Source organism: Coenobita brevimanus, chromosome 79 (genome assembly GCF_032717465.1).
Source record: "Coenobita brevimanus isolate Jiangsu-jjx chromosome 79, ASM3271746v2, whole genome shotgun sequence".
Lineage (NCBI taxonomy): Eukaryota > Metazoa > Arthropoda > Malacostraca > Decapoda > Coenobitidae > Coenobita > Coenobita brevimanus.
Window position 1 is genome coordinate 5,738,071 of NC_137032.1, and position 22,832 is coordinate 5,760,902.

General features: G+C 41.9%; 1 protein-coding gene across 1 annotated transcript in view; it reads right to left on the bottom strand.

The window, feature by feature from the left end:
• The window catches only part of LOC145408986 (cytochrome P450 2L1-like), a 155,170-nt gene that overhangs the window by 127,919 nt on the left and 4,419 nt on the right, over window positions 1–22,832 (bottom strand). The window contains exons 2-3 of the mRNA XM_080279558.1: window positions 16,570–16,662; window positions 12,259–12,349 (exon numbers count right to left, since the gene is read on the bottom strand). Coding sequence (XP_080135684.1) covers window positions 12,259–12,349; window positions 16,570–16,662 — 184 coding nt within the window. The remainder of the gene's footprint in view (window positions 1–12,258; window positions 12,350–16,569; window positions 16,663–22,832) is intronic.

Genomic DNA, 22,832 nt, shown 5'->3' on the forward strand with positions numbered 1-22,832 from the left:
ATCAAGTTCATTGATGAATTGGTCCCTCAGAAGAATAGCCAACAGGTTAGGTGCTGCTCCAGGGTACACCTTGTATGCCATATTCTCTAGGTCATGAGCAAGCTGCTGTAGGGATTCTCCTCGGGCCCGTACATGGCTCCGGAATCTTGCTCTGTAAACTCAGTCTGGTACATGATTCCATATTGCTCCAGCACTTCTACCAGGGACCGATAACTGTTCCTCTCCATCACTGACATCTGGCCAAGAATTTCCATTGCAGCATCCTTAAGGCTAGTAGCAAGCTGCACTGCCCTCTGCCTATCATCCCAACCATTCTTATCCGCAAGTAACTCAAACTGTGCATGGTAAGCTTCCCCAGATACTCTACCATCGAATTCCTAAGGTTTCTTTTTAATAGGAACCCCATTATAGCCATGGACTTCACTGGTTTGGGGCCAAAAAACTGGGGCATCATAATTAAGGCCAGGACTTAAAATTCTGCATTCTGATTATTCAATCCTGTAATGCAATCTGTAGATGCCTGGGATCCGTCAAGATTCACCATACACTCTCCACTCTTTTCACATGCTCCCTGTATACTAACCTGAGGGTCATCAGTCCAATATTTTTCTACAGCCTCAATTTTCTCTCTAATTATCTTCACATGGTCGACTACATGCTTCAATTGGTTATCTACATGTTCTCTGCACTCCGTCACTATTTCCTCACAAATTGTCTTCAACTGGTCGTCTACATGCTGCTTGCACTCGGTCCCATTATTGCTTACCTCATACTTCTGCTGCCGTAGCTCAGCGTATACCTCCTTCTTCAATTGTTCCTGTTCTTCCTTCATTTCCCCCATGAAAGCATCCAGCTGTCCTTGAATCCTCAGTTGTAATTACCTCTGTTGCTCCTGTAATGCTTCTTGAAACTGTTCCTCCTGTGCTCGCAACTGTTCTTTGATTTCTTCATTTTGTGCCTGTAGCTGTCCTCTGAGTTCTTTCTGTCCTTCATTTAGTGCTTGTAGTTGTACACTTTGTGCTTGTAATTGTTCTTTGAGTTCTTTATTTTGTGTCTGTTTAATATATACTATACATGGATGGGGTTGTAAAGGAGGTGCAAGGTAGGGCAGTGGATGTGGGAGTGGCTCTAATGAATGAGGGTGAGATTTAGAAGATTCCGGTGTTGCTGTTTGCTGATGATACAGTATTGTTGAGTGAAGATGAATGGGAGTTGCAAGGTTTGGTGAATGAGTCTGGGACAGTGTGTAGGAAGAGGAATCTGAAAGCTAATGTAAACAAAAGTAGTTATGGTGTTTGAGAGGAATGAAGTCACAGAATGTACAGTGAGGTTGGATGGTGAGGATATGGAGAATGTGAGTGCATTCAAGTACTTGGTTAGTGTAATGAGTAAGGATGAAACTTTGGGGGATGAAGTGCGTGAAAGGGTACAGCAGGGAAGGAAGGTTGTTGGTTCACTGAAAGCAGTGATGAGAAATAGGGAGGTGAGTACGGAAGTTAAGAAGTCACTCCATGATAGTATTGTGATCCCTACCCTGACGTATGGAAGCAAGGCATGGACCTTGCAAGAGAGGAACAAGTCAAGAGTGAGAGCAGTGGAAATGAGTTACTTGAAAGGAGCATGTGGAGTGACATGGAGGGACAGGTTGACGAATGAAGAAGTGAAGGAATGTTGTGGTGTGGGTGTGGATGTGGTTGAGAAGATTAGAAGAAATACACTGAGGTGTTTTGGACATGTGGAGAGAATGGAGAATGAAAGACTGACTAAGAGGGTGTATGTAGGTGAGGTGGAAGGAGGGAGAGGGAAGGGTAGAAAAATGCGTTGAACCGCCGTCAGCCGCGCTCACTTACGTTATTTTCTGGTAGCGTGCTAACGCTTTTATGTTTGCTAGCTACGCTTTCTTTGGTTTTATACCAACAATTATTTTATATAATTACTTTTGTTTTGTTTTTAGTCCTCTCAGAAACAACACATGAACACTAAACATGTTGCTAGCAACTGAAACTGAAGATGTACTTATTTCCCTGTCATTTGTGTTGAGGTAAATAACAATATATATGTATGTGTAAATATACTGACATAAATTGAGGTAAACAGATAAATAAAAAAAAGAATATCACGTACTTCTCCAATGGTGATGATCTTCCTGCAGGACCAGATCGGTTGGGAGATGAGGAGTTTTGTATTGTGTGTGTGTGTGTGTGTGTGTGTGTGTGTGTGTGTGTGTGTGTGTGTGTGTGTGTGTGTGTGTGTTCTTACCTTATTTTATTGTTCTTACCTAATTGTTTACAGGAATGAGTCAAGCTCGTACTGTCCTGTGTCTTAAACCATTTTTATCGTACATATCCTTAAATATATGGATTGTTTCGGCACACACTATTTCATTTGGTAGTGCATTCCACTGATCAGTTGCCATATTTGGGAAACTAAAATATCCTGACGTCTTTATTGCCTCTCTTTTTATGCAGTTTTTTGCAGTGTCCTCTTGCTGATGCATCCTCATAGGTTATGTAATCATTTATGTCTATTTTCTCCTTCCCTGATATGCATTTATAGAGGGTAATCAAGTCTCCTCTATTCCTTCTCTCCTGTAGTGTAGGTAGATTTAGTTTTTCTAGTCTTTCTTCGTAGCTTAGATCCCTTAAGTTTGGTACCCATCTTGTAGCGGTCCTTTGAACTTTTTCAATCTTATCTATGTGTTTTTTGAGATAAGGACTCCAGACTACTGATGCATACTCCAGGGTTGGTCTGATGAATGATGTTATTATCTTTCTTAGCATGTCTTCATTTATGTATGTGAATGTTATTCTCATATTTGCAGGCAGTGTATACATGTTCCGTACCTTCTCACTGATATGGTCACCCGGAGATAGTCTGTTATTGATAATCACACCTAGGTCCTTCTCTCTTTCTGATGTGTGTAGGGTTTTATTTCCTAACTTATAATCACAATCAGATCTTTTTCCGCTTTTATCAAACTAGATTACATGATACTTGTCCACATTGAAATCCGTTTGCCATGTATTGCTACATTCGTGAAGTTTATTTAATACTTCTTGTAGCTCTTTACAAAAGTCTGTGTTAGTAATTCTTCTTTGTATTTTTGCATCATCAGCAAACACATTTAGATTGCTTTCATTTCCAGTGTTATTGTCTGTATCATTTATATACACTAAAAACATAATTGGTGCCAGCACTGAGCTCTGTGGAACTTCACTAGTCATTTCCCTCCATGATAAGTAATTTCCTCTTAGTACTGTTCTCACTTCTCTTATTTTGAGAAAATCTTGCATCCAACAGTACAGTTTGCCTCGGATTCTTCCTTGATGGTACAGTTTCCATAAAAGTCTTTGGTGCGGTACTCTGACAAATACCTTCTTGAAATCTAAATAGATACTGTCCACCCATCCTTCTCATTTCTGTAATGTTTCTGTTACTCTGGCATAGCAGCCCAACAAATTAGTAACACATGATTATTCCTTTCTGAAACCAAATTGTCTTTCTGTTATCATATTGTGTTCTTCTAGATGATTTACCCAAATCTTTCTTATCAGCTTTTCCAATACCTTGCTTACAACAATGATTAGTGATACTGGTCGGTAGCTGAGTGGATTATGTCTATTCCCTTTCTTGAATAAGGGAAAATTGTTTGCTTTCTTCCATACATCAGGTAGTTTACCTTGTCTCAAGGATTCCTTGAAAATTAAAGATAATGGTTTATTAACTCCTTTGTCCATTCATGTAGCACGCAACATTTGCTTTTCCTTTGTAAAATTTACTTAACTCCTGTCTTTCTTTTTCTGATATTAGTATATCTGGTTGTATGTCTGGGCATGTATGTTCCATATCATCCCTCTCAAATGGATTTTCTTCTGTAAAAACTGATTGGAAATTCTTATTTAGTGCTTCACAAATATCCTTCTCTTGTGTATAGGTTATCCCCTCATCTGTAATGGATTGTATTTTATCTTTTACTTCGGTTTTGCTTCGAATGTAGCTGTAAAATAGCTTCAGTTGATCACTGCTTTTATTTATGATGTCCTCCTCAAACAGGTTTTTGGGCTTCCCTCCTTATTCTTGTAAAATCGTTTCTTGCCTGTTTATAGTTGTTATGTGCCCTTTCGCTATTGTGTCTTCTGTATCTGTTCCACAACAAATATCTTTTTTTTTTTTTTTTTTTTTACATTCTGTACTAAACCATTTCTTTATTTTCTTTTCTGCTTCTTTGTGCTGTATGATGTACGTCTGGACTCCTGTTTCATAAAGTTCACAGAATTTTCTATATATAACATTTAAAATTTGTCCTTTAAGCTCTTTTTCCTAATCCATTTCTACGAAGTATTTCTTTAGGTCATGATAGTTGCCCTTTTTGTAGTTAAGGCTCTTCTCGTAACTTTCGCTACTATTAACTATGTCTTATGCAATCCTGTAGCTGTAATTTAATATTGCGTGGTCACTTTTGCCGAATGGAGAGTGATACATTATATTGTCAATATAATTTTCTTGCCTAGTAAATATAAGATCTAGTACTGATGGTATGTCAAGTCCTCTTTTTCTGGTGCTTTCTTTTACATGTTGTGTTAGGAAAAATTCCCAACAGCTTTCCTGGCTTTTTATATCTAGAGTATTCCAATTTATATTTGTATTGAAATCTCCAGTTTTTATAATTCTTTCAGATTTCCCCTCCATTCTATGTAGTAATGCTCTTAAACTTTGAGTTGTTTTCTCTGCCATGTCTTTATATTCGCCTTTTTCCCAAATGTTTGATTTGGATGGCATATATAAATTTGCCACAATTACTTTCGCTTCAGAAGTACTAATCTGTGATGCAATCAGCTCTACCTGTGAGGGTACATCTAGCTCTATTTCTTGGACTTGCAGATTTTTCTTTATTAATACAGTATTATAATTCCTCCTTTTTTAAAAGTTCCTATCTCTTCTCCCTATATTGGTTTCCTCTAGGTTTAGTGTATCGTTTGATATCCTTGGTGTTAATTTTGTTTCAGTTAGTAAAACAATATGTGGTTCCTCTTCTTTGATATAATCATTCATCTCTAGTAATTTAGATACAATTCCATCTACATTAGAGTACATCAACTTAATCATCTTGTTTACATGCTTGTCATGACTTGAGTCTACTACCTTCCACCTTTTTTATTCCCTCCTGTTTATGTACCACTTTCGAACCTGCAATCTAATTACTTTGTAAAATAATGTGTTCTTCTTTTCCTCTGATCTTCCCTCATTCTTTGTTCTTGCCTCCTCCCTCTTCTTTTTTAGTAATCCAAGTTCCTCTTGAGTTAGGCATCTTTTTATCAATACATTTTTGAAGTCCTCCTTTTCCATAAGTTTCTTTGCATTTTTCAGTATTTCCTCCACAGTGTTTACACTCTGGAAGGTTACCTTCAGCGGCCTTGATTTATTTCTCTCCTATTTCCCTAGCCTTTTGTGTTCCTCTATGTCTTTACTACAGATTTTCTCTGACACTTCCTTCAGTATGATCAATATGTGCGGGTGTGTGTGTGGGTGTGTCTGTATGTGTGTGTGCTCCACTAGTGAAGGTATCGCTCGGAATCGTATCGCTCGGTATGGTACCGCTCGAAACACCCATGCAAAGCGGAACATCACATACAGGACACATGTCCCTTGTGTCCTTCCTCACCCGCAACTTGAAGCACAATGTACACCTGAACCTCTTCTTGTTGGGGATCCTCACCAGGTGGTGGCCCGGAGTGTGATCCAACCTCACATTGTCATCAATCACTTGGCGACGTTTGCTTGGATACCCTCGTGCTCTGTGGTCCTGTCATGCGGGAGCTGCAGGCCGAGGCACGGGTTCTCCTGATGGACCAGCAACTGGAGGTGGTGGCAGTGCTGGTACCCCTGATGGGCCTCCTGCAGGCAGTGCTGGTGGCGACGGTGGCACCTGTGCTGGGCCTGCTGCTGGTGGTGCTGGTGTGGGTTGTTCTGCAGGCAATGCTGGTGTTGATGGTGGCTGGGCCCATCCTGGCACTGGTGCCTGTGCCTGCTGGGTGCCAGGTGTTGGTGGAGCTGGCCACCGGGTAGGTAGGTCTGGGGCATGGTGGAGTACATGTCCAGACGCGGGCCAGTCCTCTTCATGGAAATGCAAAAGATCGTAGATGATCTGCTCCACAAATTCAAGGAGAGTTACTGTCGTTCATCTGTACTTTTTGTACAAGGCAAACATGTTGAAGAGTGCCATTTGGACGAAGCAGAATGTGATCTTCTTCGTCCACTTGACAGTTCGCTGTTGGGTGGGGTAGTACTGGACCATCTGATCGAAATGATTATCCCCACCCATGTACCTGTTGTAGTCCTCCACAACGACGGGCTTGTTAACGATCTTCTCCACGTAGGTTGTCTGCCCATTATGACCCCTCACCTTTCCTCGAACCCTCTTCGAAATGGTGTTTGCAGTGTGGAAGGTGGACACCATGTTCACAATGTGCCTGTCCTTCCACAGCAGGACTAGCACATTGTCCTTGTGCCGGTATGCCATGTCCCCCTCGGGCAGACTCTAAGCCCTGGCAATTGCCTGCAGCTAGCGTGGCACTCCTCTAGGCAGCCGTAGGGTCCCACACACGTAAAAGCTTGCAGTGAAGAGTCGTTTGCACATGGCTACAGTTGTAGTAGTTGTCCATGAACAACTTATAGCCCTGGTCCTTCAACGATTCCACGAGGCCCCACACAGTGTTCTCAAGGGTCTGCTGCACCCCCGTGTAAACCTCGAGGTTCCAGATGTAGCCCGAGGACAACTCAGCCAACATATACATCTCGATGGAATACTTGGTGGGCTTCTGGGGGTTGTACACACGGAAGGACAGCCAGCCCTTCCACCCCAGAGAGCCCTTATCCAGGATGAGCTGCTCCTCGGGTTGGTATGCTGACTGGAACCACTCAAGGAGGTACTCCATGACCCTGCGAACGCAGATGAGCCCATCTTGGTTGTCCCGGGGTATGGCGAGCAAGTTTAAGGTGTGGAAGTGCTTGAGGATGGCGGTGAAGCTCCTTCCACTCATCACCTGCCTGATGGTTGGCATTTGCACAACCCCCATGAAAAAGTATAACCCCAGGAACTTGGCCATCACCTCTTCATTGCAGGAGAACCAGGCATCCAGCTGAGTCCCCAGGAATGTGGCATACCAGTTGGTTTCCACTGTGAGGTATGACAACAACTCCTGCATGAAAAAGAGCTGGAAGAACTGCATTGGAGTTGTTGGAATATCCACCTGGATCCCTGAGGATCCAGTGAATGGCCCGTGGATCAGTGTCAACGGGCCACTGCTCCACCCAGGATTCTCTTCAGTGGCGGTGGCAGCAGGTCGGCCTGTTGACGCCCTTCGGCCTGCTCTCTGACCCCTTGGACATCCCCTGTGTCCAGGCCCCTTGGACATCCCCCGTGTACAGGCAGCAGACCATGACACCCTCGTCTGGGAGGGGATGACTTAAACGAGGACGAAGATGAGACAGAGGGCTCTGGGAACACCAGTCTCCTCGGCCTGGCCGGCAAGGATGGCACCGTAGCATCCTGCACGGCAGAAGTGGGTGGAGGGACCATCACAACGAACGATGACCTGGCTTCCAGCGACACTGACTCGCCAAGGGGGGTAGAGGGGCCTGGAGATTGGGAGCTGATGAAGAGAGCAGTGGAACCAGCAGGTCCTAGAGGTGGGGAGGGTTCTCCGGTGAAGCCGACCGATGATGGTGGTGTAGTCTACCACTACAGAAGGCAGCGGGGCAGCTCCACTTGCTGACCAGATGGCGTCAGCTCAACCTCCTCCATCCCAGAACAGTCGCTCTCGATGTCACTCACTGACTGTACCTCATCGAGGATCTCATGCCACTCATGTGTTGCCAACCCACATTTCATCTCTGCAAGACTGATGCTGCAAACCAACTGGAGAATGAATTGCTGTCCAAGGGATGATAGACCCTGTGGTAGTCCAATGCTGTGGTAGGGGGTGTGAGCTGAAATAAAGGAGTCAAGATACTTTATTCACATCCAGCCAAGAACTTTGCTCAACACTGGCACAATGCAAGGGTTCATGATATACGTGTATGTCCTTGAAAAACATCGTCTTCTACACCTGACTTAGTGCTCAGGTAGGGGCCACGAGCACATGGTTACCTCTTTCATTTATTTTGCGCATTGCACATAACCAAATCTATCATTTCACCACTAAAATGTAAATGCACGTGTTCCATAGACCCTTTCCCGTGTGCTAAGGTGTAGCAGATGGTGTTTCCCTTATGAGAACACGCTGTCATGTTACGCTTCTATTCCACATTACACATAACCAAATCTATCACTTTATATGAGATACACAGTATATTTCACCAATAAAATATAAATGGACGTGTTCATAACGTCACGTTGCATTTTGCTACCTTTGTGCTACCTCAGGTGTATGACACACACTCTTCCTTACGAGCACTTGGGTCAGTCTTTCACTGTCTTTTCACATAAATCATAACCAACTCTAACACTTTTTATGAGATACATAGTATATTTCACCAATAAAATGTAAATGCACGTGTTCCTGACCTCGTGTTGCATTTCACTATCTTTGTGCTACCTCAGGTGTACGAGACGTTCTCATTCTTACGAGCACCTGGGTCAATCTTTCACGTTTTTTTCACATAATACACATAGCCAAATCTATCACTTAATGAGATACACAGTATATTTCACCAATAAAATATAAATGCACGTCTTCCACAAGTCAATTATGTGGCCCTTACCTGGGTAGTAAGGTGTAGCAGACGATGATTTCCAGACGATCACATGGTTCACTTTCACTTTCTTTTCACATAACATATTAACACATAACCAAATATATCAGTGTATGAGATACACAGTATATTACACCATCAACAATTACTGTACGTATCTCACATTGCATTTCGCATGCCTTTGCACTACCTCAGGTGTTTCTCTTTCTTATGAGCACGTGGGTCAGTCTTTCACGTTATTTTCACATAACACATAACCAAATCTATCAATATATGAGATACACAGTATATTTCACGAATAAAATGTAAATGCACATGTTCCTAACCTCGTGTTGCATGTTGCTACCTTTGTGCTAACTCAAGTGTATGATACGCACTCTTTCTTACAAACAATTGGCTCAGTCTTTTACTGTCTTTCACATAAAACATAACCAAATCTATCAATATATGAGATACACAGTATATTACACTACAACAAGTACAAGTACATGGCTCTTACCTGTGTGCTAAGGTGTAGCAGATGATGTTTCCTTTACGTGAGGATGTTTTGGTGTTTATGGTTTTATCTCACAATACACATAATCAAATCCATTATTTTATGAGAAATACAGTACATTTCACCACAACAGTGCATGATTGTGCTCTTTATGTCACATCTGCAATACCTAAGGTATTGCAGACGATATCTTCTGACAAGCAAGTGATGCAGTGTTTACGCTCATCCACATGAGCATACGATAAACATATCACTATAACACTCATGTTTTATTTCACACAAAAGGCATACGGAATAAATATAACAATATGATAAAATCAACTATCCCTATAAACCTCCACTATTTTATCCCCTCCTGACAATGGTGTGCTGTGGCTGTAAGGCGTCCGTGGCTCCTGCCCTAACCAATATTTCATCACATACACTCATTGCATTATACTCCTATCTATTGCACAATAACATTACCCACCATATATCAGCATAAAACAAGGACTTCATCAACACCTTAGAAAATATTCCCTTCAAGACAACGCTGTGTCATAAGGCGGTTTCCCACCTCCCCCTGCTAAACGTTTCACCATGTCCTTCCTCACTAGCTATTGCACATTATATTCATCTAATTCACTGTCACTATTGTTCAATGGTTGAATACTCTCATTGGGTGCAGGGTAGAGGGAGTGCAGTTGTTGGGACATAGCGAAAAACAGGGTAGGCTTAGCACGATCTTCGTTGGGCCAACTGCTGATAACGGCCAGGAATGATTCACAAAAACCTAATTCCCTATTGCAAACACCAAATCTAATCACAATAGTGCCCAAAAAATAAACACAAACACTACTGGTATAGTGGAATATGATGCACGCCCAGGACGAGGGTAAATAGAGTATGATTTAAATGGCCCACCACACGCTACCTTCTCCCTCGACAGGCTGTGGTTCTAATCAACCTGTCCAGGCCGCCACGTGTCTTGGGCTCCAAAGTTGCCAAGTTATTACTTCCAGTGAGAAGCATGGAAACTATGACACCTCCAAAAATTATGCCAATTAGTCGAAAACTTCTTCTCTGATGAAGGTTTTTATGCTTAAATGACGACAAACACATCTTCAAGTATAGTTGCAGCCGCACCCCCTATGACGAAAAACGCGTCATCATGGGCAGAGGGGTTAAATATCACATAAATACAACATTATTGAGAAAAAGAGCATAAAAATTTATGTACAACTTACAACATAACTATGCTCAATATAGCAGGCAAACTGGCAACTCTGACTCACACATGAACCATGGTAATCATTGGGAATCCATGAGAAACTTCTCGACTACCTAACTGGCAAATCTTGCTTTTTAACAATTACCTTAAACAAGCTCGAAAACGGGTCTCACAGGCAGGAGGTATTATCTAAATTGATTAATAGCCTGTGATTTCCCAAGCTGTTTGACATATTTTCATCTAAATATTTGTATGATTATAATACTGAGTCACAGGCAAATGATACAATAGAGCCTCAAGGAAGCAGTTTTACCATAGTGCAGTAAGGTCATTGAACATCTTGCAGTTGCGATCATCCGTGGTGTCAGATTATCTCAGTCGATATGTGCACCCATATTATATTTAATTTTTATATTTTGAGCAAGTGTACATGAATTCACCACCACAGTAGGTCTTTTGGTCATAACTAGGTGATCATGAATTCATGTGGAAGAAAATATTTAGTGTTCAGCTGAAGAATTTTGGGAAAAGCACAGTGAACCAGAGCAAAATAAAAACTGAAAAATTTTAAGGGTAAAAAAAAAAAAAAAGGCTTAAAATATCCGAGGGGGCGGTTCAGTACTTGAGAAGTAACCTTAGAATCTTATGAGTGATAAGACTTAAGAATTTAAAGAGTAACTTTAAAGTTTTCAGAAGTAACTTAATAATTTGGAGTGTAACTTCAGAATTTAAGGAACAACTGAAGAATTTAACTGATAATTTTAAAAAGGTGAAGAGTATTTTAAGTGCTTAAAGGAAAAGTTCAGAATTTAAAGTGCAACTTCACAATGTGCATGATAACTTCAGGATATAATTAATTTTAAGATTTGACAGGTAACCTCAAGATATCATCAATAACTTCGAAATTTAAGGCGTGGGTATAGAATTAAAACGGTATCTTTGGAAAATGAAACTCTGAGTTTGCAATATTTATTTCTGCCACTCCAGAGCAACTAAACAATTTAAAATGTAATTCGATAAGTTCAGGGTACCTTCAGTATTATTTAGTTACTCCACAATTTCTGGGAGACTTGCTGAAGTTTTATAAGAGCTTCAGAGTTTCAGAGTAAACTCCAGAATTACACGGAAATTCTGTAGTAATGTCCAAATTCTTGAGTTAGTCTTCAAATTCTGTGATAACCCTTTGATTGTGTGTGTGTGTGTGTGTGTGTGTGTGTGTGTGTGTGTGTGTGTGTGTGACATTGACAGTTTTTTCCCAGAGGTCCAGCAGTACAGTACCGTTGATCAATAATATACAGAGCAGGAAAAAATCTGATGATACCCTAAATTATCAGTATAGGTCGTAGTGTTTCGTGATGAATAATCTGTTACCATCTGACTGCATATACTCGTATCACTACAGTACTGACTAGGAAATACCAAGCAGGTGACGTGTATAGTATCCTCATTCAGTCAAATTTTTTAACGTTGGATGGGATCATCTTAGATTTTGCATTAGCCATCGCATGTTGTGCCACATTATCCCAGGCGAAGTGTGAACCAATTTTTGAAAATCGACTTTGCAATAGCTACCACTATTAAGTACTTCATGGGATGTGTTCGAGGTCTCGTGTGCTTCCTGTGCATTTGTTTATGTCTCATGTCTACAGCGGTACTTCTGTGGGGTTGTTCCCACACACAGTAGATGTGAGGCAAAAACAATTTCAGAACTGTCACAGAGTCCCTTGTACAACTTATTAGTGTGAGCGAATGTACATGACTTCACATATCACTCCTAGCCTCACTCATTGCCACTGACCTGACGACCTTGCCGTATTCTTTGTGCAATTTCCTGGCATCCTCAGCCGTTTGCACAAACTTGCTGCCGATGATGGGGAAGATGGTAGGGCCTGGCAGAGAGTAGGAAAAGGCTTAGACTGACTGCATAAAAGTTATTAAAACAGTCCGTCATTTCTTATCAAGTAACAGAACAATACAGTACACAAGCCAAATTCACAGTCCAGGTCCCTAATTCTTTTCCAGGTACGGACAGGTTTGGATTGCGACTGATGAAAGAGAGAAGGGAGTAAAGTGAGTGGATCTGGGAGTCTGGGGTCAGAGGGAGAGGCAGCAGACAGGGGTTAGAGGAGAAGAGAGGTGTGATGGGGAGTTGTTGGAGTAGATGAAGTAGAAAGCAGCGAATGAAGCATAGAGATGGAGGTAAATGAGGAGGGAAAAGAAGTAGAACAGAGAGAGAGAGAGAGAGAGAGAGAGAGAGAGAAGGGGGAAGAGGTGAGTTTCGTCGGAGCAGCGGGACAACATGAGAAACAGGTGAACCCCTTCAGGCCAGTGACGTCCCCATTATTGTATTCTTTTTACCGTCAGTCTGAACATGAATTAAATACAGCCTCACTGTCCCATTGACATCACTGGAATGAAGGTTTTAAGCAGAGGTAACGTGGAAATCAGCTCTTCCTTCTCATTCCCGATATCCTTCTTCTTACCATCTCTACTAATACAAATAGTCCAGGATATCTTGACTGTAATTTACCTTCGTATTTCATCGTTCTTTTTTCCTTCCTACGACTTCCAGAGTTTCCATATATCTGGAGCTCAAAAAAGTATGGCCATATTTTTTATATGGATTCTGTCCTAACCTTCCTCCTTCCTGTGAGCTCTTGTGTGTCCAAGTATCTAGAACCAAATCAGCTAAGACCATCAGTTGTACTTTCATCCCTTCCTTCATACGTCCTCCACAGCTGCTGGATTTCGTTAGATAAATGAATCACCAATATACATGGCATTTATTCCATCTTCATTCAATCCCCCGACCCCCAGTCTCTCTCCAGCAGTGCATCCACGTATGGTAAACTAAACCAGGTTTGACTATGACTTTGTATTAAGTCTGGTTCACACGAGCTGAATCGCGGCCGTTTTCTTCGCCGAAATGGGGGGGAAAAATCCCGATTTCGGTATTTCTCCCAGAAAGGTGTTCATACGTACGGGGACTACGGAGGCAGGAACTCGCTAAGTGTTTACAAAGATGGATCACCATACAAGTACTGTAGTCGGTTGCACGGAGTCTGACGCACTGATTTTGCCAGCCGAGGACAGATGGATTTGGTAACACTGCCCGATGCACTCGGGCGGTGATTGGTCGATTTCCCTTGTGTTTGAACGTGCACTAAATTGACTTTGTATTCCAACCAAGGCACCTCATGGATTTATAAGATACCGGAATTGACAGATACAAATTAAAGCAATGATATCTTTAATGATAAATATGTGCCTTTTAAATTACTAGAAATAAACCTGAACGACAATGATAAAAAGTAAGTAAAGTCGCTACTGGACTCATACGGACAACAGTCAGCGACTGATTTATTTGTTTAAATTCATTTCATTACGCTTGATCTCGTTCACACTGCACGGGGTTTCATTATAGCAGCATAGTTCAACTATTATATTCTCATGGGGTTTGCATTTATCTTATCCTTTCTTCCGTCATTAACAAAAATTCAGTTTGTTCTACAGTGATGTAATCCATTACTTTCCGGGCTCTCTGTCGAGGGGACAGAGATACATGCCTGAGGAGAGGGTGCGTGGTGACCAGGGATAGGGTGTCCGTCTGTCTGTCTGTATGTCTGTCTCTTATGATACGAAAATGTTAGGGAAAATTAAACACCAAACTTATTCATGTAAGAAATAATTTTACTGAATCTGACTATGAATACAAACAAATGCAGATTTTTAAAGCTACTGTCACCTATGAAGGTAATGAAAATGTGTAGGTACACTATATATACTGAGAATAACATGTGTTGACCCAAGTGAGGTGTGTGTGTGTGTGTGTGTGTGTGTGTGTGTGTGTGTGTGATCACACAAATCATAATTATTAGAAGCTAAGCTAAGCGTATCTAGGGTCAAGTTGCAGGGGGGCACCCAGGAATATTTTTCGGAGGGGGACATAAAAATGAAAATTATGGGTAGAAAAATAATATAATGGAAGTCACTTTTATTTACTTCGTTTATTAGAAAGAAGGAAATTTCGGGGGAGCCATGGCCCCCTTCCCCCCCCCCCCGGGTGAGCCCCTGTCAGGTTGTATATTAGCATATGAGGTAATGAAGGGCATGGTGTAGACTGTGACACTGTGTAGTAGTGGTGGGAAAAAACATTCGAGGCTTCACAAGACCTAGGAATTACCTCGCTACGAATGTCTGAATTCCCGCCACAGTTGCTAACTGTGTTCGTATGCATCCAGTCGCAACTTTACTTAGTTCTGTTATCACTGTCGTTCAGGTTTATCTCCAGTACTATAAAAGGCACATATATGTCACTAAAGATATCATTGCTTTAATCTGTATCTGTATTTTCCGGTATCTTACAAATGAATGAGGGCCTTGGTTGGAATACGAAGTCAATTTGGAGCACATTCAAACACAACTGAAATTAACCAATCACCGCCGGAATGCATCGCGCAGTGTTACCAAATCCACCTGTCCTCAGGTAGCAAAATCAGTGCGTCGGACTGCGGGAAACCGACTATAGGTGTGCAGCTTTTGCTCTAGCACTTTGGCTACTTCAAGATGAGCCCTCACGGCCGCGAATTAGCTTGTGTGAACAAGCTTTTACTGCCACTCAGCTTTCGGTGGCTTCAGGGGCCGTATGCATAAAAATTCTTAAGCATAAAATCATGTATAAGATTCCATGTACTTTAACTCATACTTAATCATCATCATCAGCAGCAGCAGCAGCCGTTTGAGTACCCACTGCTGGACTGGCCTATCCCGACCGAAGCAGGGACGATACAGCCAATGTACCTCTACCAAGTGGTTTAGGCTGTCTGGTAGAGTTTGTATGTTGGGTGAGAAGTGCTTGTAAGTGTAACTGTAGTGTTGGAGTGGATTTGGATGTGTGTGTAGTCGGCTAACCAAGTGTAATCGGCCCGCGCAAGCTGACTGGGTGCAAGCATACTTTATAGTAAGCGACACTGGTTCAACCACGGCACCCCATGTGTACGCCAATGCAGTACGTGGCCGAGTGAACACTCCCAAAGTTTATTACCCTGGCGGGGCGTGAGCCCTGGTTCACCCGTGTACGAAACGCACACTCTTCCACTGTACCACAGAGGCTCCCATACTTAAATAATTATACTTTTATACTCATGGTCATACCAAATACACCCAAACTGGAATAGCAGTAGTAGTTGTAGTAGTTAGTAGTTGTAGTAGCTTAAACACACAAGATGTCGTATTAGTTTTCGCTCCTAGAGCTTTGCCTTGTTCGGTGCTTCCATTTAAATCGGCCCAGCCTCTTTCTCCCGATTCCGGCAAAAAAAAAAAAAAAAGACCAACATGTCGGTCTCTCCATACCGGCCAAAAAAGCGGCCGGAATTTCTAGCGGGGAGCAAATTCCAGCAAAAAACGGCCGCGATTTTGCTAGTGTGAACAGGCCTTTATGCAGAGATTAACCGGTGACGGAGAGGGGCTAGTGAGCCTCCTAACCTCACCAGATGTATTAATGAACCTTCTAACTTCACTAGAGGCACTAGTCACCCTAACCCCACCATAGGTGCTAATGAGCCTCCTAACCTCACGGTAGGTGTTGGCGAGCCTCTTAACCGCACCACAGGTGCTAGCGAGCCTTCTGACCACACCAGAGATGCTAGTAAGTCTCCTAAACTCAGTGGTACTGGTGAGCCTCCTAACCTCACCAGATGTATTAGTGAGCCTCCAAATTTCATCAGAAGTTCTAACGACCTTCCTTCACCAAAGGAGCTAGTGAGCCTCTAGAGGTGCTAGCGAGCCTTTTAACCTCACCAGAGGTACTAGTGAGCTCCCTAACACCACCCGAGGAGGCAGTGAGCCTTCTAGCTCCACCAGAGATCCTAGTGAGACTCCTACTCTCACCTAAGTGCTGGTGAGCCTCCTAATCTCACCAGAGGTACTAGTGAGTCTCTTAACTTCGCCAGACGTGCCAGTGAGCCTCCTAACCCCACCAGACTGCACCAGACTTAACTCACATACTTGCATCTTTCCGAATGTTTCATTCTACCTAGTACCCGAGAATTATATTCATCGGGAAAATTTATAGAGAGTAAAGGAACATAAGAATGTTAACAGTACTAACCCGGGGGCTTCTTTTTTCCCGGCATGTCACTGTGCCACCACGAACGTAGCAGCAGCAGCAGCAGTATCAGCAGCACAGCCTCAACCAGCATTTCTGTAACGGAAGAGCCCGACTGCACATTAATTAGCAAAAGCAAAAACCAACTTGTCACAGATAGTATCTGTTTTATTTATGCATCTGTTACTCAGTTTATCTACATATCTATGTTTGTGTGTTTGTAATATAAATAAATAGATAGGTAGGTAGGTAAGTTGGTAGATAACCACGTGATCATACATGCATAATTACACTATTTACTCAGGAAAGCACACAGATGCAGCATAACATCTTATATATATATATATATATATATATATATATATATATATATATATATATATATATATATATATATATATATATTGCCAGACGCCTCAATTCCGTTCGTGGTGGCCACAAACAAATCGCCTCCACGTCGCCCTGTCCCCCGCCATTTCACTGCTCCGCTTCCAACTCACACCTCCCTCTCTCATATACCTCTCCACCCCATCCCTCCATCTCATCCTCGGCCTAACCCTCCCTCTTCCACCCTCCACCTCACTCACACTCTCTTCGTCAGTCTTTCACCCTCCATCCTCTCCACATGGCCAAACCACTTCAGTGTATTCCTCCTAACGCTTCCTATCACATCCACATCCACACCACAACGCTCCTTAATATCCTCATTTGTCAGCCTGTCTCTCCATGTGACTCCACAGGCTCCTCTTAAATAACTCATTTCCACTGCTCTCACTCTTGACTTGTGTCCTTCCAACAACGTCCAAGCTTCACTTCCATACGTTCGAGTTGGTATCACAACACTGTCATGTTGAAACTTTTTCTCTTCTATGCTCACTTCCCTGCATATTATCACTGTTTTCAAGGAACCAGCAACCTTTCTTCCCTGCTGTACCCTTTCAAGCACTTCACCCTCCAAACCTCCATCCTTACTCATCACACTACCCAAGTACTTAAACGTACTCACATTTTCCAATTCCTCACCATCCAACCTCGCTTTACATTCACTGACTTCGCCTCTCTCAAAGACCATCAATTTACTCTTCCCTACATTTACCTTTAGATTCCATTTCTTACACACTCTCCCAAACTCATCCAAGCCTTGCACCTCTCCTTCGTCTTCACTCAACAACACAGTATCATCTGCAAACAACAATACAGGGAGTTTCCAAACACTACTCTCTCTCATCAGGACCACTCCAACAGCCACTACCCTATCTTGTACCTCTTTTATTACCCCATCCACGTACAGATTGAACAACCATAGAGACATGACACATCCCTGTTTCAACCCACCCTTCAAAGAGAAAAATACTCTCAGTTCACCATCCACACCCACTGCAGCCTTAGCACCATCATACATGCTCTTCACAGCATTCAACAACTTCCCATCTACTCCATATATTCTTAATACTTTCCACAATCCTTGTCTATCAACCCTGTCATATCCTTTCTCCAAATCCATGAAAGCCGCATACAACTTCTTTCCCTTCTCCAGAAACTTTTCCACTAAAGATCTAAGAATGAATATCTGATCTACACAACCTCTTCCCTTCCTAAAGCCTCCCTGTTCTTCTTCAACTAATTCCTCTGTTCCATCTCTAACTCTGTCAATAAGTATCCTACCATACACTTTTCCTATTATACTAAGAAGACAAAAACCCCTATGATTACCACACACTTCTTTTTCCCCTTTTACTTTGTACAAGGGAATAATTATACCCGACCTCCAATCCTCCGGGACTCTACCTTCCTCCCAGGCCAATCTGCACATTTTCCACATCCATTCTACTACTATCTCTCCCCCATGCTTCAGCATTTCACCACACACTCCATCAATTCCTGGGGCTTACCCCAATTTAACCTTCTTTATTATTTCCACAACTTTTATCCTACTGATTTCTTCCTGTCTTCTCACCTCCATCCTTCTCCCAGCCATTCCCCAGCCACTTATACTCGCATTACTTCCATCCTCTATGCTCAACAATTCCTTAAAGTGTTCTCTTCATCTGCTCACTTTTTCTCCCTTCTCCACTAGTAATCTACCATTTTTATCTTTCACTCCCCTGCTCACTTCACTTCCACCCTGTCTTACTCTTTTCACCTCTTTCCAGAACATTTTCTTACAATCCCTCCACTTTACACTCAAGTTCCTTCCAAATTCCTCATCCGCTCTCTTCTTTCTCTTACTAATCTTTTTGCCTCTCTCCTTCTTTCTACATATAACTCTCTCTTCCGCCTCTCAACTTCTTCCATGCCCCTATTTCTCATTCATTCATTGTATGATTTCTTCCTTTGTGCCACAGCCTGTCTCACCTCTTCATTCCACCACGCTGTTCCTTGCACACCCCTCCGTCTTCTCTTCATCCCACACACCACATCACATGCTGCACATATATCTTCTGTGAATATCCTGCACACACCTTCCACGTCCCCCATCTGCTTCAATTCATATTTGCCCAATCGTTCCTCCACTTGTCTCTTATACTCTGCCTTTTTCTCATCCTCTTGTAACCTTTCCACTCTCCTTACTAATACTCCTTCTTCCCATCCTTCCCTTCTTTTATTTCTCCATCTTAATTGGATCTTGCTTCTGGCCACCACAAGTAGTGGTCAGAAAGTCCACTCCCCTAACCTCTATAAGCTCTTGCATCCATTACACATTTTCGCATCCTGTCATCTACACACACATAATCCATCATTGCCTTCCTTTCATTCAGTTCACCACCCACCCTTCTCATCTCTCGCCATGTATACCTGCGGATCATTTTGTGCCTGAAGTGAGTATTGGCTATCACCAACCCCCTCCCAGCACAAATGTCCACTAATGCACTACCATTCTCATCTATCTCAGCAGGCACACCCCACTCACCAACTATTCCATCCACCTTCACATTCCCTACTTTACCATTCATATCACTGATCAAAAACACTCATTCCTTCCAGACTTTTCCATGCACACTTCCACATTTGTCCAGAACTCTTCTCTCACTCTACTTGCACGATCATGCGTTGGCGCATACACACACACGATCACCCACATTTTTATTCCAAGTTTGAACCTGACCCACACAATCCTTGATCCAACTGATCCATACTCTTTTATGCTCTTCTTCCATCTTTTACTTACAACCATACATACTCCTTCTTTTGCCCTCTCATTCTCATCTACTCCTGCACGTATACCCCATCCATACTCCCATTCTCTCACACTCTCACCTCTCCATTTAGTTTCAGTTAATCCGCATACATCAACTTTTGCACCCACAAGCACCTGGACAATCTGTCTCTTTCACCTTATCATATATATATATATATATATATATATATATATATATATATATTTTCTCTAGGAGATTAAGAACATTGTTGTATTTCATGTAAAAAGTTAGCCTTTTCTGTGTAACATAAAGTAATATAAAAATATATAATCTTGGGTTTATGTCATAATTCAGTGAAAGAAAAAGTGAAACATTTAGGGGGAAAAAGTTACGTCCAATCAATATATTCTTCAGCAACTAATTTTGGACCAAATCTTAAGAAAAAAAATGAGGACAAAAAAAAAAAAAAAACATCATTGGGGGAAGAGTTTATTCACGTAATTGTGGCAAATTTTGAGGAAAATTTTGTAAGAAAAAATGGTAATATTTCTATTATTTCAGAAACACTTGTAATATATAAAAATAATGGAGCATAGCATATACTCGACCAAAAAGTAAAGGCTCAAATACACTGAAGATAATTTTTGGTCATAAATTATTTTACGATGCAAAATATATATATATATATATATATATATATATATATATATATATATATATATATATATATATATATATCCATATCTATCTATCTATCTATCTATATATATATCTATCTATCTATCTATCTATATATCTATATCTATCTATCTATCTATCTATCTATATATATATATATATTTATATATATTTATATCTATATCTATATCTATAAATATCTATCTATCTATCTATCAACACCAAACTACACGCACAGTACACACCACACTTCCTTTTCAAAATTTTAGAAAAAAAGGCGTCGAATAATGTAGCCTCGGAGTCCCCAGGGGGGGCCCATATGTGTCCCCACCTTTTGCCGCTGTCCTGGTGATGGCTCAAGATGCCTGGAACCACTGTCTGACTCTCTTCTTCTTCTTCATTTCTGCAACATTCGTGGCCTTTCCTCTAATTTTCGCTCTGTTGAGCACCACCTCTCCTTCTCTAAACCTCACCTTCTTTTTCTAACTGAGACTCAGCTGTGTGAGGCAACTGACAGCAGACCCTTTTCTGTATCCTCCTACTTTCTCTATACTCATTTCAAAGCCAAAGGTGGCTGTTGTGTATATATATGCAACAACTTATCTTGCTCTCATGTTCCTGAACTCGATTCTTCTGAATTCTCTACACTCTGGCTTCTGCTTTCCTGTCATTCTCTGACTAAATATATCTGTGCTGTTTACTTATCTCCTAATTCTACTGACTATCAAAAATTCTTTGACTATCTTACTTCTACGATGGAACACATTCTATCCATTTCTTCTTTCTCTGAAATCTCCGTTCTAGTAGATTTCAATGTTCACCACCACCTTTGGCTCTCCTCTCCTTTCACTTATCCACCTGGTGAACAAGCCTACACCTTTTCTATCCTTAATGACCTAGAGCAGCTTGTACAGCACCCTACCCATATCCCTGACCGCCTTGGAGAGAGTTCCAACATACTTGACCTCTTCCTTACAACTAATCCTTCTGCTTACACTATTAATCTTTTCTTTCCGTTGGGCTTCTCCGATCAAAACCTTATCACCTTAACCTGTCCTATCGCTCCGGTACAGCCTGCAGACCCTCCAAAGAAACGTCATCTGTGGCACGTTGGAGCTGCAGATTGGGAGGCCCTCAGGCAGTACTTCTTTGATTTTCCCTGGAATGATTATTGCTTCCATGGCCGGGAGCCATCTGGGTATGCCTTGCATGGAAGCATACATTCCTTTCTCATATCCTCTGAATAATGCAGGAAGGCCTTGGTTTAAACACGCTTGTTCTAATGCTGTCCAGAACAAGGAGAGGGCCTATAAAAGGTACTGGAGCCAACCCACCCCTGAATCACATCTTTTATACGTTTCTGCCCAGAATTGTGCTAAGTCTGTTTTTCGCTTCGCTAAAAATAGTTTCATCTGTACTGAATGCTCTCAACTCTAACTCGAATTCTTCCCGTTCCTTCTGGCACCTTGCCAAAAACATTTCTAACAACTTTACATCATCATCCTTCCCTCCTCTTTTCTACTCTGATGGCTCTGTAGCTATTTCTTCAACTGATAAAGTAGATCACATTGCTCAGACTTTCTCCTCCAATTCCACCTTAAATGATTACGGTGCTTTTCCTCCATCACTTCCCCCCTCTGACTTCCTCATAGCTGGCATTAAAATTTCTTCAGCTGATGTATATTCTGCCATCACCGGCCTCAATACTAACAGGGCATATGGGCCTGATGGAGTCCTTCCTCTTGTCCTCAAGAACTGTGCCTCTGTGCTTACACCCTGCCTAGGCAAACTCTTTCGCCTTTGTCTGTCAACTTGTACCTTTCCTTCTTGCTGGAAGTTTGCTCTCATTCAGCCAGTCACAAAGAAGGGTGACCATTCCCAACTCTCTAACAATCGTCCAATTGCTTTAACATCGTGTATCTCAATAGTTTTCGTGTCAATTCTTAATACAAAAATTTTAAAGCATCTTTCCTATCACAACCATCTTTCTGATCATCAGTATGGGTTCCATCAGGGACGCTCCACAGGCGATTTTCTCACCTACCTTTCAGACTCCTAGTCATCCTTCATTAGGGACTTTGGCGAAAGTTTTGCCATTGCACTTGACATCTCAAAGGCTTCGATCGAGTCTGGCATAAATCTTTAATTTCCAAACTGCCCTCTTACGGTTTCTATCCTTCTATCTGTGCCTTCATCTCTAGCTTCCTTTCTGGGCGTTCTAGAGCCGCTGTTGTAGATGGCCATCGTTCTTCTCCTAGATCTATCAACAGTGGTGTTCCTCAGGGCTCTGTCCTATCACCAAGTCTCTTCCTTTTATTCATCAATGACCTTCTAAGCTGTACATCTAACCCTATCCACTCATGCTGATGACTCCACCCTTCACCTTTCCATTCGATTCCCGCAACGTCCATCTCAGCAGTTGCTTCAACAGACAAGGGATGAGGCTAT